Source organism: Diceros bicornis, chromosome 25, assembly GCF_020826845.1.
Source record: "Diceros bicornis minor isolate mBicDic1 chromosome 25, mDicBic1.mat.cur, whole genome shotgun sequence".
In the NCBI taxonomy this organism is placed as follows: domain Eukaryota; kingdom Metazoa; phylum Chordata; class Mammalia; order Perissodactyla; family Rhinocerotidae; genus Diceros; species Diceros bicornis.
In genome coordinates, this window is record NC_080764.1 from 31,831,723 (window position 1) to 31,850,126 (window position 18,404).

Sequence of the window (18,404 nt, forward strand, 5' to 3'; positions counted from 1 at the left end):
ACTGTTGATAAACATTTGGGGATTTCTGGTTGTGGGTTTTTTGTTTTGTTTTGCCATTACAAGCAATGCTGCTATAAACAACGTTGGCGTCATTGAGTTTTCTAGTTTTTTACAATCCTAGTAGGTGTTAAGTGGTATTTTGCTTTAATCATCTCTTTTTTAATTACTGAAGTTTCTGAAAATCTCTTCATATGCTAGTTAACTGTTAGGTTTTCTCTTCTATAATTTTTTTGGGGGATTGCTGTCCTTTTCATATTGATTTGTAGATTTTTCTTATATATTTTAGATATTTGTCGTTTTTCGGTTTTAGACGTCATAATATCCCTTCCTGTTCCATTATCTGATTGTTAACCTTGTGGTATCCATTGTTAAACAGAAACCCTTAATTTTGGTATAATCAAATGGACCAATTTTTTTTTCCTTATGATTTTGCTTTTGCAGCTTTTGTTTAGGATGTTCTTCTCGACCCTGGGTCACAAAGATATTCCTATACATTTACTTCTATTAACTTATAGTTTTAACGTAGCGTTTAGGTTTCTAACCTACCTGCTGTCCACCCTTGTTGTGTAGTGTTGCACAGGGATCCAGACAGGGAGCCAGTTTTCTCGACTGCATCCTCTCTCCTTTGCTGATTTGTGGCACCATTTTTCTTTTATATTTATTTTCCATATATACAGGGCTCTGCTTCTGAGCTCTTTATGTTAGACTTTTCTGTTTATTTAAGCCTTCTTTAATGTCTTTACATGAGTTTTATTATTTTTTTCCCATAAAGGTCTTATGTTTGTTTATTCTGATGTATTTTATAATCTTTATGGTATTGTAAATGATGTTTTTTTAAATTTTCATTTTCTAACTGTGTGCTGAAGTGCAGAAATGCAATTGATTTTGTATGTAGATTTTGGATCTAGTAAATTCTCTTATTAGTTCTAATAATTTAGCAGTCGATTCTCCTGGGATTTCTCCAAGATAATTATGTTATATATGAATGACAATTTTATTTCTTCTGTTCCAATTCTTATTTCTTAACACCTTTTATTTCCCTTTCTTGTCTTAATGAACTGGCTAGGATTTTTTTCTGCATCTTTTGAGGTGGGTCATTTTATTTTATTTTCAAAATCCCTCTATAGGTGAATTATACTAATTTTCTAATGTAAAATCATCTTTTTATTCCTGGGATAAATTTAACTTGGTCATGATGATCTTTTCTTATACATTGATAGATTCTGTCGGCTAATATTTTGTTTAAAATTTTTGCATCCATGTTAATGAATATACCAATATATTTTAATTTTAGAATATATTAGGAAACACCCTCTAGGTTGTTACAAATCACATCCAGTTTCTTATGGTATAAAATCTAATATTAACTTTTTTTTTTATATACACAGATTAATCCAAAGCTTGAAGTGATCGACTTGCAGAGCTCTACTCCCCCAGTTGTGGACGTCCTTTCTTTTGATTCTACCACAGTAAGTTTTCTTTGACATTTAAGATGTATTTAATTATTTGGCACAATTCATTTTCCTTAAAAAGTGTGTAGGAGAGGACATAAAAGGTGGGCTAAATAGCCTAACATTTTAGCATAGAAAAAACCTTGTACAAAAAGTCATATTTACAATGTGTCTAAATAGCCGCAAGGGGGAGCAGCACCGATTTCCAGAAAAAGCTTTTAATTTGAGGACCTTGCTTGAGCTCAGTCTAATCCATGTTCACTGTCTCATCTCCTATCAAGATGCCAGCTAGGTGACGTTTCACTTACTGCCACAGAATAGACTTTCTTCTTTGTTAACTGCCTTTCAGAGGTGCCAAGTTTACTTCTTGTCTTCTCCTAAGAAGCTGTGGGAAAAGTGGTCATGTCCCTTTGTTCATCCCTCCTGATGGATTATGCAGAAATTAAGAAGTATTTCTAATACTTGCAATTTTGTTTATAAAAATTACATACATATAATTTATTTACTCAGTGTATCTGACGTCTTCAAAGATTGAGAGTTTCAGCCTTTCAATCTGAGTCTTTTCAAGGTGGATCATTGCTGCGTCGATTCTACTAGTCACAAGAACGAATGGGAGGAATGACATGGTCTTTGGCAGCACTACTGTGATGGTGTCAGTATAGCTAAATATTTTGGGTAAATTATTAATGCATGACCAAAAAAGAAAACAAACAAAAATCTCAACATCATGACGTTACAAACTCTCCAAGAGATCTCAAGGATTGTGTTTATTGTAGAAGACGTCCGCAGAGGAACTAGTCCATCTTGAGTCTGTCCTGCACCAGAAAGAACTCTAATTATTAAAGCGTGCTTTCAGTGTTACTCCCAGGACAGAGAGAACTCCTAGATCACTTGTGAGAGGTTCCAGCGGCAAGAAATCACTGTGGGGGCAGCCAAGGGGCTGATTGTCAAAGGGAAGCCCAGGAATCGGTGGTGACAACTAGGACCTCAGGCGGGTCAGTGGTCTTGTCTTTTACAGTGTTCCTGTTTATAAAACAACCCTACTAGCATTTCTGCGTTAATAACTTACTTATGCAGTTAAAAATTAGCTAGACATCTAATTCTTGCCTCAGTGCTTGGATATAGAAGGTGCTCAATACATTCGTGTTCAATGAATTACTCCAAAGGTGTGCTGTTGAAACTTACAAATTATGGTGAGTTGGATTTTTGCCCCTGTAGTAAAAGGAACAAAAGGTAGGTGGTTTTTGAGATGTGCTGCCTTTTTGTGAGGTAGTCAGTAGACTAAAATTGGGTGTTCTTGGCCTAGAAGGTATCATAGATCATCAAAAATCTTTACTCCACACTTTGAGACTCACTCTCCCTGCCAGAACCCTTAAAGCTTTGCAAAGCCTCATGACCTAAGGAATCCAGGTGTTTTGACAGTGTGCCATGGAGGTGGGCATAACTGCCGCTTAGCAAGTGGGAGCAGGGTGTCTGTCCCTGATGGTAATCTGGAGGTGCCCAAGTCAGCTAGTCTAGTTACAGGACCCTAACTCAGGAATACAGTGTATGTGGGATGTCGAGAGGACCATTCTGTATAGTAAACACATGACAAGTTTGCAGTTGTGCTACGAAACAGAGTAAGAAGACTGAAGAATGCAACTATACACATAACGGATAATATTAGGTTGAATTATATGAAATTGCCGTTTTGTAGGCAAAAATGATCTAATATCAGTGATTTCCTGTGGTTCAATGCAATATATAAGCATTAAAAGGAATCCACTGTTACTTTGAGTTGTGTGCTTGATACTACATAAAAAGAAAACAAAAAAGAAAACAGGGAAACAAAAACTTGTTTGCTATAAATTGGTTTGGGATTAGGCTGATGAAGTCCCATCTAGGTAGATTCTTTTACAATTTGGAAGAAATCTGCTTGCCTTAAGGCAAGGTATAAAGACTCCTGCTTTTACTAGGGCATTCTCTGAAGACCATAGATGCTCATAAAGCATTTAGATTTTTATAAAGAATGTCTCTGAAGTGCTTTCCTTTGAATTTTCAATATATATATCTTTCTTTTAGCTCATTGATAGATAATTGATTATAAAATGAAAGTGAAATCACTTTAACTGTTTACCTTCCCATTAATCTACTGGTAAGTAATTCTTCATCTGTAGTCTCCTCTGTACATTGCTTCTGCACAACAAATCAGACACAATTGTAAAGGAGATTTGTTTCCACTCTGGCATGAAGCACAACTGCGTTAAATATTTGTGGTGTGAACTTTGCATGTGATTATAATTTAAAAACCCAGAGAAATATTGGAAGCCAAAAAAAACAGTGTTTAAAGGTAGTTTTGGTTTTTGTTATTGTGGTTACTGTTTATTTTGGAAATTTATTTACTTGGTTTTTGTAGATTGGAAGAAAGGTTCCTTAGAAATTCATTTTATCAAGATGAGACATAAGATTACTGTTTCAACCTCAATTTGTCAAACTTCTTAGTAGGATAAAAGCAGGTTTGTTGTGGTCTAAGAAATAGTTGGCTTCTATTCCTGCTTTGCCTTAATTTAATATTATGTTCAGGATGATTTCTAGATCTAAGTTTACTGCTATCTTATCTATGCTCTGATGCCTTCTTACTACAGAGAAGAAATTATGGCCTATAGTCTAACAGTTAGTATCTTTGTGACTTGCACTTGTGTCTCTAATGCCAGGCAGGAATTTGGTACAATATTTTAGGATCAAAATAAGCTATTACCAATCTGCATTTTTAAAGCTTTGTTGTAAAAAATGTTTCCGTAAAGGCATGTACTGGCTGTCGTATAGATGTAGTTTAAAACTGTTGATCTTAAATTCCTGAATCTTTATTCTGATTGTTATCACTTATTATATACTGATTTTCTAAAGATTATTTAGTTCAAGGTCCATTGAGTCTTTTAGTGTTTTTGTTTATTCAGTTACAACTAGACCAGGGTTTTGTCGTCAAAATTGTGTAAGGGCGTTTAGCATTAGCACTGACATGGGATGTGGCTACGTGGGATGTTCCAGATCCTCTCACATCCTCTCCTCTCCCTCCAAAAAGAGACTAGCAAGATAGGAATTTCTCTTCTGTATCCTAATGTAAAGTTGTTGTTTTTTTTTAAATACTGACTGTAAACAAAATCTATTTAAAATACTCTAGGATTATTAAAATGTTTTGTTATTTTTAGGCAAACTATATTCCTAAATTTTGACATATTAATTTTATTATAATTTGTCCTACAAATGAACAAAATGAAATTGATAATCTCGTAGTGTCTTCTGATTGCTTGTCAAAATGCTGGACTCTTCTCAGAGAACTGAAACAGTGTTCTTGTCTTCATTCTGGCAACTGTGTAAAATATGAACATAATGTGTATGCCTTACTTTAGAATTAAGGACAGTATTTCAGGTCAAATTAATTCTTTACAATAAACTGAGAATTTGCAATTACATTACAGAAAAAAATCAAGAGTCTACAGTCTTTTGTTGCTCCATCAAGTATTTAAACTTGTACTGCATTGAAGGCATTACAGGAGATGCTGAGGGGGATGTCAAGCTGGCTGCCTGACCTCGAGAAACTTACAGCCTAGCCAGATACAAATAACAACATAAGAAATAAATGGCAGTTTCAATATACTAGATGCCAAGTGTACATGATTGTCAAGTGAAAAGTTGGTAATGGGCATAGTATTCCAAACAGATCATTAATGGGCTGGTGGAAACTAGCGGACTTCTCTAGAAGAAAATCTTTAACCAGTTCTTGACCTGACCAGAGATGGGTAGGATTTTGATAGGGACATTCCAGGTGAGGAAAGAAAGGTATAAGTAGATGCCTCAGAAGTAATTGAAGAGATGTACCATGGTAATAAAAGTGCATAATTCTAGTTTGGGGTCTTTAAGTTGCCTCAGTGGATAGCAGATGTGGTAGAATGCCAGGAGCACACCCACTCACACACATGTATGTCTTTCAATCAATATTTATTCTGTGCCATTCATTGTTCTTGACTTTAGAAAAAATGAACAAAACAAAAATACCTGCCCCGGAGAAGCCTATGTTCTACATTCTAGTGGAGGAGAGAAGCAATTCACAGATTAAAAAAATAGACTATATAGCGTAGTGGACTGAAAAAAATGCGAAGGTGAAAAAAGCAGTGAAGGCAGATGGGAAGAGAAGTGCATTTTAGGTAGTTTGTCCAGGACATGAGTCATGTGAAAGGTGACTTTTGAGTAAAGAATTGAAGGAATGAAGGGAACAAGTATGCAAATATCTGGGAAGGGCGCCCCGGACAAGTGGGAGCATTGCTAGAAGGCCAGAGTGAGAGTGAGTTAGGAGCCCCGGTAGGGTTTCCTTCGGAGGAGGGACGTGATCTGACTATGTTTTAACAGGTTCACTCTGGCTACTGTGTGGAGAATCAGCTGGAGGTGGTAGTGGAGGGGAGCAAGCAGACTGATTAGGAAGCTAATCCAACAGGAGGCAATAGTCGCTTGATCCAGGGTGGTAGCAGAGGAGGTGGTGATAAGCTATCAGATTTTGGATATATTTTGAAGGCAGAGCCAAGAGGATTTCCTGACAGATTGAATGTCAGCTGTGGGATTCCCTGTCTTCTTTCCCCAGGGACAATAAAGTGTACCCTGAATAATCTCAGGGTAGCTGAGATTTTCTCCTGGCTCTGCATCATTTTGCTGGAGGGGTTGCTGAGAGAAAAAAGAATTGATCCTCTTTTCTAGGATCAGGAAAGTGATCAGCTGAATCAATGCAAGAGATAACTCTGCTGTTTCTGTGACTTTGGGAAGTTCAGTGGTAAAAGACACTCCTCCTTCCTAGATGTCATTTAGGTTTGTGTTTTTCAGCAAAGTGCATTGGTTTCCTTTTTGGAAAGATTTTCTCATCAGCCTATTTTTAGGAAGAAAAAGATTACACACTTTCATAGAGATTGTCATATGGTATACGCTATCTGAAAAATATTAACGTATTGACAAAATGTGTGGACATACAAAGAGTAAACTTGCAGATACAGAGAGAATATTTCCATGGATGTTGTGGCAACAGTTCATCCTGGTTACTAGACAACATTGCGTAACTAGTTCAGAGTTATTCCAGTTCCTAACTGCTTATGTAAGCAAAGATTTGGAAAGACTTACTTGAAAGAACACAGTGTATGCAAACCTAAATGTCTCAAAACTAAAATTTATGACTTTGAGTGTAAAACGGTAATATGCAATTTATTGTCCCCAGATTCCTCATTTACTTTTCCAGGAAAATCAATAAAAATCATGTCGCACAAACCTCCTGCTTTCTCTACTATTCTGTATGCTAACATTCCTGGATTTACATATAAAGAGCTTCTAAATTTGGAAATAGCTGAGGTTCTCAAGTTTTTAAACTTTGCAATAGTTTATAAGGTGGCATTTGATTTGTAAATTTAGTGCATATGATTTCCGAAACTAGATATGTTTGTGACTTTGTTGCTGCTTACTAAGCTTTAGGAAACAGACATTTTTATGGAAACTGTAGGCATTGGTTCACTGGCCCTGCGGTATCTTTCTCCTGTCCCTGCTCTAAGAGTTTGAAAGGAAATGAACATAGGCATTTGTAGAATCTGTCTCTGAACTCACTAGCTGGTGCCTTCCACAATTTATCCTTATTTCATTAAAAGACTTTTGGTCTTAATTTCAAACGATAGTGAATATGTCAAGTGGGATAGAATAATTTTTTTATCCAGTGACTCAAAAAGTTAAGTGTAACTCTAAGATGCTGAGTAGGAATGAAAGAGGAATTCTTATCAGAGTTGAGAAATAATTTAAACATATTGCCCTTTGAAATTGTAAGGAGTGAAGTAATTAAATTATCAAAGGCATTTAAAAAATAAGACATACATGATAGTCAGCAGAAGTAAATGAGGAAAAATACACCATTTTCATAGATCTCTTAGCATTTAGAAATAGGAAACAACATTTATATTTTTTTCAGATACAAGTTATTTTAGAGATAGGAAAGAAAATATTAGAGATGAGAAGAGACTATTTCCAAATTAGTTATATCCTTGCTTTTGAAGTACATCATGACCCATATGTTGTAAGAACTACCAACAGTTGTGAATGTGATAGCTGACCTTTAAAAAAACATGTTTTGTTGTTAAAAAAAAAAACAAAACACTCAACTAAAACTTTTTAGTCTATTAAAGGAACATGGCTTTTATTTATTTTTTTTGAAGATAGAGTTCTGGAAATCTGTAAAATTTACTAAGATAGTACCACTGTAAAAATAGATTAATAGTGTGGGTCACAGGCTTTCTTTTCTTCCTCCAAATAAAATGTTCTTTTAAATAAAAATCATAGTAATCACTAAGTCCCAAGGGTTTGATTTAGCTATACTGAAAAATTTACGAATTTGAGCTTCAGTTCCTTTAAGTTTCAAGGGAAAGACAGTTTACATTAACAAGTGTTTTCTTTTAACAAAAATTTTGTACTAATTAAATTTTTAAAAATAGCCCTAGTTAAATAATACTTGATGCAGTGAAACTCGCCCTTATACCTGTTGACAAAAGTGACTTAGCACTTAAACTTTTCTATATGAAATGTAAAAAAAAAGAAAGAAAGAAAAAAGAGACTCTACAAAAGGATTTTCTAAAAGATGCTATTTTGGGGCCGGCCCCGTGGCTTAGTGGTTAAGTGCGTGCGCTCCACTACTGGCGGCCCGGGTTCGGATCCCGGGCGCTTCTCCGGCCATGCTGAGGCTGCGTCCCACATACAGCAACTAGAAGGATGTGCAACTATGACATACAACTATCTACTGGGGCTTTGGGGGGAAAAAAAGGAGGAGGATTGGCAATAGATGTTAGCTCAGAGCCGGTCTTCCTCAGCAAAAAGAGGAGGATTGGCATGGATGTTAGCTCAGGGCTGATCTTCCTCACAAAAAAACAAACATAAAATAAAATAAAAATAAAAGATGCTATTTGGAAGCCCAACAGAGTAAATACTTTTTAGAATTTCCTTTAGAAAATTAACACATTTCTGAGAACTGGAGGTGTTGAAGTTCCAGGTATTATTTCTGTCTTCCAACTTCCTGAGATGCTGTCTTTCTAAACTCTGCCTCCTCACCGTGTAGTGACATGGACAGTCCCAGGCCTGGGAACCCAAGCCGCATCGTTGGTTCCCACAGCTGAGACTGAGGCATGCTGAAAATGCCCGACAGTTCTCAGCCCACACATCCAGTAACAACTGGTTCCTTCCTCTTCCTGTGGAAAAGCAACATCCTCTGCGATGAGAAGAAATGTACCCTGAGGAATGCAAGGACAGCAGTGAGCTTTGCACACAGGAAATTACTACAGTGGCACTCTGAGACGCGCTTGTCTCCTGGCCTGTCAGCCCACAATGAGCTTCCTGCTGACTAGAGGATGGTTTACTGTGGAGCTAAATGCCGTCTGTGGGTATGTCAGAGTTTCACGGAAAATCGTGAACTTGGCTTTCAGCTGTTCTGTCCATCTATACCCATCTGGTTTTGAGTTATTTGGTGCTGCTTATACAGAAAAGCTAGTTGGCTTTGCTCCTCTCTTTATTTAGCCACTTGACAGCTAATTATTTGGTGGAAGCAGTCAGCAGGTCTGCTAATGTGATTTTTTCAGTCAGTTCTTTGTGCTTTATAAAGTCAGGATATGTAAAATATATTAGGACTTCAGTGAGATTAAAGCCCTCATAATCCAAGTGAACTGGCTGTTAAGGCCCGGTGCTGGTCCTGGCCTAGTTCTTTTGGTGTCTCTCGGTTTCCTTCCTTTGACTTTCTGAGACAGTCAGGCATCAGTGGAAGAGATCGTACTGTGTACACAGTCACACATCCTCAAGCATACATAAAACTTTGTTGCTTTAAACCAGCCAACCTACCAACCCCTGTCACTGAAATCTCAAATTGAAGTGATTTTTACAATTGGATAATGTTTTGCTGTAATTTAACCTTCTATTTTTTTTCCCTATTTCTACAGTGTTTTCTTTTTCCTTTGCCTGAGATAATGATGGCCACTACAAAGCCCAGTTTTTATATCATATGTGCTTTTTAAATTGCTTACCAAATCACTACAGAATTTTGGTAGGTTTTGATGTTTATTCTTGCAAAATTCCTTTACTTTTCATGTATTTGTCTGGATTATTTTACCGAAGGACATAAGAGTTTCTTGTTGTTTGTTTTAAGTTGAAAGGGAGATGGAGAAGGAATGCCAGGCATTTCCTCTTCCTTTTCAGAATGTCTTTTAAATGAACATTCCTCTTCCCCTCTATGAACAAACTGTTTCAACTCAGCAAGGGGCTTGTGTCTAGTTTCCAATAATCCAGCCTCTTTCCTTTGTTCCCGCGGCCCTAGAGAGGTAGTTGCTTTATGCATTTACTATTTCTTCTCACCTGCGTGCTCGCTTTTAGCCTTTACAGACTTCCAAACCTGTTTAACCAGTTCCCTGTATTGAATTCTCTCTGTTCAAATAACTGTTGTGGTTTCTGTTTTCCTGCTGGATCCTGAGTGATCATCCTAAAGATCCTAAATCATCCTAAAGAAGTAATATGTACAGGCATACCTCGGAGATGTTGTGGGTTTGGATCCAAACCACCACAATAAAGCAAATATCACAATAAAGTGAATCACTAATTTTTTGGTTTACCAGTGCATATAAAAGTTATGTTTACACTATACTGTAGCCTATTGTGTGCAATGACATTATTATATCTAAAAAAAAAAATAATGTACATACATTAATTTAAAAACACTTTATTGCTAAAACATGCTAACCATCATCTGAGTGGTCAGTGAGTCGTAATCTTTTTGCTGGTAGAGGGTCTTGTAAAACATGAAATATTGTGGCCGGCCCGGTGGCGCAAGCAGTTAAGTGCACACGCTCCGCTGCGGTGGCCTGGGGTTCACCGGTTCGGATCCCAGGCGCACACCAACGCACCGCTTGGCAAGCCATGCTGTGATGGCGTCCCATATAAAGTGGGGGAAGATGGACATGGATGTTAGCCCAGGGCCAATCTTCCTCAGCAAAAAAGAGGAGGATTGGCAGATGTTAGCTCAGGGCTGATCTTCCTCACAAAAAAAAAAAAAAACAATGAAATGTCTACAAAGTGCAGTAAAGCACAGCACAATGAAACGAGGTATGCCTGTACACACAATGACTTCAAGGATGTTCAGTCCAGCATTATTTATAATAACAAAAAAATAGATACAAATCAAATGTCCTTTAAGAGAGTATTAGTTAAATAAAAGTTTAGTATATCAATAGATGGAGTATTATATAGCCATACCACGTTTAACAACAACTAAATGCAGTGTGATTCTGGATTTGATCCTGGATCAGTGTAAAAATTGCTATATAGAACATCATTAAGACAATTGGCAAAAGTTGAATGTGGGCTGAATATTAGATAATAGTATCAATGCTAAATTTCCTGATTTTGATAATCATACTGTCATTATACACAAGAATGGTCTTATCCTTAGGAAATACCCACTATAGTAATTGAGGTAAAGGGCCATGGTGTCTACAACTTCGCCCAAAAGATTAAAAAAAAAAACTACCAAGATAGATAGATAGATAGATAATGATATAGCAGATGTGGCAAAATGTCAACAATTGGGTGAATCTGGATGAGGGGTGTGTGAGAGTCCTTCTTATTGTTCTTGCTGCTTTTCTGTATGTTTGAGATTATTTCAAAATAAAAGTTAAAAATCATATCTATCGGGAAGTATGATTTTTGTTTTTAAAAATGTTTTTAAATATGATTTTGTTTTTTAACTTTTTATTAGTATCCTATTCATCAAGTGAAAAGAGTATATAATAAGCAATATGATTCTAATTTTGTCAGGGGGAAAAAATGTGTTTATCCATTCAACAGGATTCTTTCTGAGTGTCTTGTGTGTATCATATACTAACCTGGGTGCTGGAATTTGCCCAAGGTCATCCAGCCAGTAAGCAACAAAGCTGGGTTTTGAACTCTGTCTAGCTTTAGAGAGTGTACTTTTAACCACTTTGGTGTGTGAATGTATATGTTTTTAAAGCAGTAACTTTCATGATTATACAAAGAATGAATAATAGCCAAAAAAATGAGAAAACACACATATACCCTCACACAAAATGCAAGAAACAAAATATTACCAGGAGACAACCATTGTTAACCTGTTAAAGTACAGTCTCCCAGGAAGAGGCTGTGGTTATTGGAACCGAGAAGCCTGGAGAAGAGGCTCTGCCATCCAGCCTCAGGAGCTCAGAGGACAGACCCCCTGAATCCGGCCCCAGACCTCTGAGGGGCACCGGCCAGCTGGTGCTGGTATATCCGCGGTGGTTAAGAGCTGTTGCTGAGGAGAGGCTGACAGAAGCAGCAAGCAAACAGGGAAGGGCAAGTCTTCTGTTGCCTTTAGCCTCTGGGCTCCCGCCTGTGCCTCCTACTGGCGGAGCCTAACAGGGAACCAACCAGCAAAAGAAATGTAGTTTGCAGAGCCCCAGTCTCAGCACCACAAAACAGAGTTTCATAGGGTGGATTTGGAACCAAGAAACATACTCTATAGAAGAAATTACTGAATTAAAGGATAGAAACTTGTAAAAAGAGCTTTATAAGCACGTTCACTCTAGAATGTGTATACCAATTCGGATTCCCACTAGTAATATATGAAAGTGCCTATTTCCTACACTTTAAAACATATATCTTAGCTGTCATATTTATTTAATTATTATTATTTAATTTTTAAAAGGCCTTTAAAAATGTAATAAGCAAGAACTAACTTCTATTTTTCAGTGACTTGTGAGCTTTTAAAATTTTGTATTTATTTCTGTTTGACAAATAAAAATCGAATATATTTAAGGTGTACAACATGATATTTTGACATATGTATACATTGTGAAATGATGACCACGATAAAAATAATTAACATATCCATCACCTCCCATTGTTACTGTTTTTTGGAGTAAGAACAGTAACTTGTGAGCTTTGACTTATTTTCATGATTTCTGTTCATTTGTACCTCTGAGAATTGCCTACTTGTATTCTTTGCCTGTTTTTCTATTGCTCTGTTCATTTTAAAATTGATCCTTAAGTCATTTTAATTAACAACATTGACCCCCTTTGCTGTATACTACAAATATGTTTTCCTTGTTTGTCATTTCTCCTTGAATTTTGTTTCTGATAGTTGATAGGTTTAGTTGCATTAATTTCTTGAAAAGTATCATTATCTTAATTTTATGATTTCTTTGGAGTCTATGCAAAGTCCCTCCCTATTCCCCAAATATATCTCCAGCTACTCTTCTTAAAGTTTTATTTTTGACAATTACATTTTAAATTCTAGATGAATTAATTTTAGTTATGAGGTACAGATTTATAGTTAATGAAGTGTCCTCAATTTGTATTGTTTCTTTCCTCATTGATTTGAATTATCTTCTTAAACCGTGAAATTCTTATGTGCTTAGGTCTGTTTGGAGACTTTATCTTCTGTCTTATTGATCTGATTGTTCGTGACTCATTATCAGGCCTGTTTAATTGTTGAGGCTTTAAAATATTTCTTTAAAATATAGTGCACAGTTTTTTCCTTCAAAAGTTTCTTGGATATTCTGGCCTATTATTTGTTCATATGAACTTTAGAATTATTTTGTCAGTTCTCCAAAAACATCCCATTGGAAAGTTGATAGGCATTGCATTAGATTTATAAAATAATTTGAGGAGAATTGCCAAATTACAATCTTGTGTTTGCTCGTCTAGGAGTGTAGTATTACAGACAAGTACTTTAAAGTTTCACTGAATCAAATTTAGGAGCATTCTCATTACATGCCTGTGGTTCCCATAAAAATAGCCTCCATTTTTCTTGTACTACTAAGCATTTTACCTTCTTACTAAGGATGCATGTAGATTCTCTCCACAGATTAGCCTTAGAGAAGTAAGGTAATGGGGTCAGCCCCGTGGCTTAGCGGTTAAGTGCGCGTCCTCCGCTGCTGGCGGCCCGGGTTCAGATCCCGGGCGCACGTGACGCACTGCTTGTCAGGCCATGCTAAGGCGGCATCCCACATACAGCAACTAGAAGGATGTGCAACTATGACATACAACTATCTACTGGGACTTTGGGGAGAAAAGGAAAAAAAAAAAGGAGGAGGATTGGCAATAGATGTTAGCTCAGGGCCGGTTTTCCTCAGCAAAAAGAGGAGAATTGGCATGGATGTTAGCTCAGGGCTGATCTTCCTCACAAAAAAGAAAAAAAGAAGTAAGGTAATTTGCCAAAAGTCACACCCGCCAGGGAATGATGGAGGCAAGCTAGGGCCCAGACTGGACTAAGTTCAGAGCCCAAACTCCAAACCCTGCACCATTCTGCTCCCCAAATGGTTAAGATACCCAGACCACATGCCTTGTCATTCTGAATCCTGGTGTTAACTTCCTTGTTATCAACATGGCTTAGCCTAAGCAAATATTTCTTCACGGTAGTATAATATAGTAGCCAAAAAGGCCCAATCAGTATCTCTGTTTGAAAAAAAAAAGAACAGGTATTGAGGACTTCCGATCTGGGAGCTTATGGGGAAATAGGCCCTAGAGTCAATGCTTGTAAGTAATTGGCTGTGGAGGCTACTATGGGGTTTTATAAATTGCCTGTTCTCACTTGCTGAGGACTTAAATCCTTGGCATGTACCAGACTTTAGTGAGCACAGATCCTTAACTTGTATTAGAATCCTTGTCAAAAAGAATTGTGTTTGAATGGAATACTACTCAGCCATAAAAAAAGACAAAATCGTCCCATTTGCAACAACATGGATGGGCCTGGAGCGTATTATGTTAAGTGAAATAAGCCAGAAAGAGAAAGACAAACACTGTATGATCTCACTCATATGTGGAATATAAACCAACACATGGACAGAGAAAACTGGACTGTGGTTACCCGGGCAGTGGGGGTGGGGGGTGGGCACAAGGGGTGAAGGGAGTCATATATGGGGTGATGGACAAACAAAAATGTACAACCCAAAATTTCACAATGTTAGAAACCATTAAAACATCAATAAAAAAAAAAAAAAAAAAAAGAATTGTGTTTGACACACTTGTCTCTACTGATTATCCAGAAGGTGTGCCTGTCATAGGTTATTCAAGCCTAATTGTGCAGATATAGCTTCCTGATATGAATAGTTATTTGATCTATCATGTCTGTAAGTCTATTTCATCATGATATAGTGGCTTTACCTCTTTGGCATGGTTGTGTTACTTTTCTTTTACTACTCCTTTTGGGCCCTCAACCTCACCCTGTCACCAATTTTCCTTTTTGTTTGTTCGTTTTTTAAGAATGGATACTCTTTGTGGTAAGAATTGTGTGTGCATAAGCTTTGTTGTTATTATTGCTATTAGTTCTGGTGTGTGCAGGTATTATTTCCTGTATGGAATAGACGATAACATCAGTTTCATCAGATTTGGTTACAGTGTGATTTTTATAAAGTGAATTCTATTTTCCCTTGACTTTTATTTTTAAGCAGAGCCATTTTCTTGGTAGATAGCCTCAGTTTATTGGGCTAGAAATCTTGTGGGCAAGGCTCAAAAGCATGCCCAAGCAATAATACTTTGGTTTTCTTTCCTAGTGATTTGAGGCACTTGTACAGCTATTGTACCTATTTGCAGAATCCAGGTCGTCTCCTCCCGCCTTTCTTTCTCTATTGCTGCTGTTCTTCCTCAGATCATGAGCACCCACAGTTCCAAGGGATCTGATCCTTCCGTGTTCCCAGCTCCTCAGACTCAGTTTGCATCTCTTCTTTGGGAATAGTTACATCATGAAGCTGTTACAGTGTTACACCTCGTCCCCAGGGGCGGAACTTGCAAGGACATTTCATGGTTCACCGGGACAGTTCTTCTGCTTGAAGCGTCAGGTTCAGTAAAACGGATCTGTGCCTTGCTTTGTCCATTCTCTAAGATTGATATTACATAAAATAAATTCATTTTAAATGACGTCTAGCATCAGGCAAATTACTGTGCTGAGTAAATGTTATTCTAAATTTAGAAATATGCATTTTGGGGATAATAATTTAATGAAATTTCAGGATGATAAATAATTAAGATAATCACTTATTTTAAACAGAACTGGAAATGCATTATTAAGATAAAGTGAAGACAATTGTGTGCTTTGGGGAATCAGTTGAAATATTTGACTAAGAAATATACTCTCCAAGATTTGTACTTTTAGAAAATTCTGTGTACTTTTTGTACAGTTCAGTACACAGTAAAATTACTGAAAAAATTAGAGATGTTAATGCTATTTAAAAAGTTATGTTCCTTCCTTTCCAAAAAATCATTTAGATACATGTGTTCTATGAATTATGAATGCCATGAAGCTGTGACTGTTTTACATTTTGTAAAACACTAATGTACCAGAGGGTCACACCGTTTTCCTCTTACCTCCAGGGAAAACAGTATCTTTCTGATATACAATTAAATGACATGAAAATAAGCAAATAAGATTATGTTTGAAAAAAATGTCACCCATTTTTTATATTGAATATACTAATAGGTTTACCAAACAGAATTGAGAAAAAAATGTTTTTTAATTTCAAAATAATGTCTTCACTTAAGTGTATTTAAAACTTTTTATGTAGAGAGTAACACGTTTCTCCAAGATATTATATTATTATTATTATTATTATTATTTTTTTTTTTTTTGCGAGGAGATCAGCCCTGAGCTAACATCCGCCAATCCTCCTCTTTTTTTGCTGAGGAAGACGGCCCTGGGCTAACATCGGTGCCCATCTTCCTCCACTTTATATGGGACGCCGCCACAGCATGGCTCACCAAGCAGTGCGTCGGTGCGCGCCCGGGATCCGAACCAGCGAACCCCGGGCCGCCGCAGCGGAGCGCGCGCACCTAACCGCTTGCGCCACCAGGCCGGCCCCTATTATTATTTTAATCAAGCATTAAGATTCTTTTATTTCTGCTACTATGTGCTATGACTATTTTTATGTATTTGTTAGTTAAGGGAAGTGACATTCATGGGGTTATATCTCAAACTATGTTTTATTTGTTTATTTTTAGTCTGTGCTTTGGCACTCTTTCCAGACAGTTCTCTTGGCAACAATGGCGTTGCTTCTGCCTGCCGTGTGTTTTATGCAATTAAGCTCTTCCATTATAGTCCCCATCACAACTTACTTCACACAAATGTTCTAGCTGTTGCCTCCAGACATTCTTATGTAATTTTTCCCACAGTATTTTTAGTCAAAATCTTTTTCCTAAATATAAGAAAAAAAAATGAATTTTATGAGAATCTAGGCAATGACTTTTGAATAGAAAAAATCAGAATGTACTAAAAGTTTTTGTCTTTTTCTCTTGCCTCTACCACTCCCGGCGCCATTCCTCACACTGGGGTGGGAGATTGGGGTCTGGCCAGAGTCACTAGGATTTGGTTTTTTGCCTCTGCTTCTTGTGTCCCTGGCACAGGAGAATCTGGAGTACTGGTAGACTGTGCATGGAGCCTGTGGCCAGCCAGCTTGCTCGAGTAGAAAGGCAGCACATATGGAAGCAATTACTCTCTGGCCATGGCTCTGCAGACCCCAAAGGAGTGGATCTTGGCAGGAGTAGAAAATCTCTTAGAGTACTAACCACAGATGAGCTGGATTTCTGGAGGAGCTGAGCTCGGGGCAGTGAAGCGTCATGAAGGGAAGTGACTCGACCTAAGTCAGGGGCTGGCTCAACAGACATTATTCATCCATTCCTCAAAAATGAATGTGCCAGGACTAGGTAGGAGCTGGGGTTTGGGGGAAGGATGCGTGTGGGTTAAAATGATGAGCAGAAGTCATCATGGAGAGTTACATGGCACACTGAGAGTATGGATCGGGGGCATTTGACTAAATCAGGAGTGTGAGTGAGTTGGAATCAGAAAAAATTTCCCTGAAAAAGATGTTTGAGCTGAGATCGAAAACCTTGCTCTTCAAAATGTGGTTTGTGAATGGGTTGCTTTAGCATCACCTGGGGGCTTTTTAGAAATGCAGATTCTCAGGTCCCGCCCAGACTCACTGAATCATACTCTGCATTTTTTTTGTGTGAGGAAGATTAACCCTAAACTAACATCCCTTGCCAATCCTCCTCTTTTTGCTGGGGAAGATTGGCTCTGGGCTAACATCTGTGCTCATTTTCCTCTATTTTATATGGGACTCCGCCACAGCATGGCTTGATAAGTGGTGCGTCTTTCCGCACCTGGGATCCAAACCTGCAAACCCCAGCCGCGGGAGCAGAGTACCGAACTCAACCACTACGCCCCTGGGCTGGCCCCCAGTCTCTGCATTTTAATAAGATCCCCAGGTGATTTGTGTGTACATTGAAGTTTGAGAAGTGCTGATCTAAAGCTACAGTAGGAGTTAAGGTGAGAGGATTAGGCATTCTGGGGTGTTCTAGGGAGAGAGAACTGTGTATGCAAAGACTGTGTCTTATGGGCAGCTTGCTGTGTACTAGGGACTGAAAAGAGGGCTGGAGCCCAGGGATGGGGTGGGAGAATGTGATGTCATGGCAGCCAAGTGAGGCGTCTTTCAAGAGGATGGGAGTAGTCAACATTGCTAAAAGCCAAGAGAGGGATTGGAAAATGTTTGATGAATTTAGCAAAGATTTTTGGTTACTTTTTGGAAAGCTTTTTTGATAGAGTAATCCAGGTGCAAGCCAGTATGAAATGGGTTGAACAGTGAGTGGAGGGGGAGGGGTGAGCAAAAGAGACAGGTATAATAGATTATTCTTTGTTTGATTCAATACATTTGCTGAGTATCTGCTTACCAAGCAGTGAAAATGTACAAATGAAAGACTAAGTCCAATAATAGTAATATATACCTACACTGCTATGAGAGTGCATCTGTGGAGTGATTTAATAGGAAATGTGTGTGAGTGTGTGTGTGCGCACGCACACGCGCACATGAGAAAATTAGGACAGGGGACAGAAAAATTATTCAGAGATAACTTCCCAGAAGGGGTTGATACTTGAATTGA

The 18,404-nt window shown here is 37.7% G+C and overlaps 1 protein-coding gene across 2 annotated transcripts in view; it reads left to right on the forward strand.

Annotated features, from left to right (window-relative positions):
- The window catches only part of POC1B (POC1 centriolar protein B), a 92,039-nt gene that overhangs the window by 52,840 nt on the left and 20,795 nt on the right, over nt 1-18,404 (forward strand). For both annotated transcript variants that reach the window (XM_058568688.1, XM_058568690.1), the window contains exon 10: nt 1,389-1,469. In XM_058568688.1, coding sequence (XP_058424671.1) covers nt 1,389-1,469 — 81 coding nt within the window. The remainder of the gene's footprint in view (nt 1-1,388; nt 1,470-18,404) is intronic.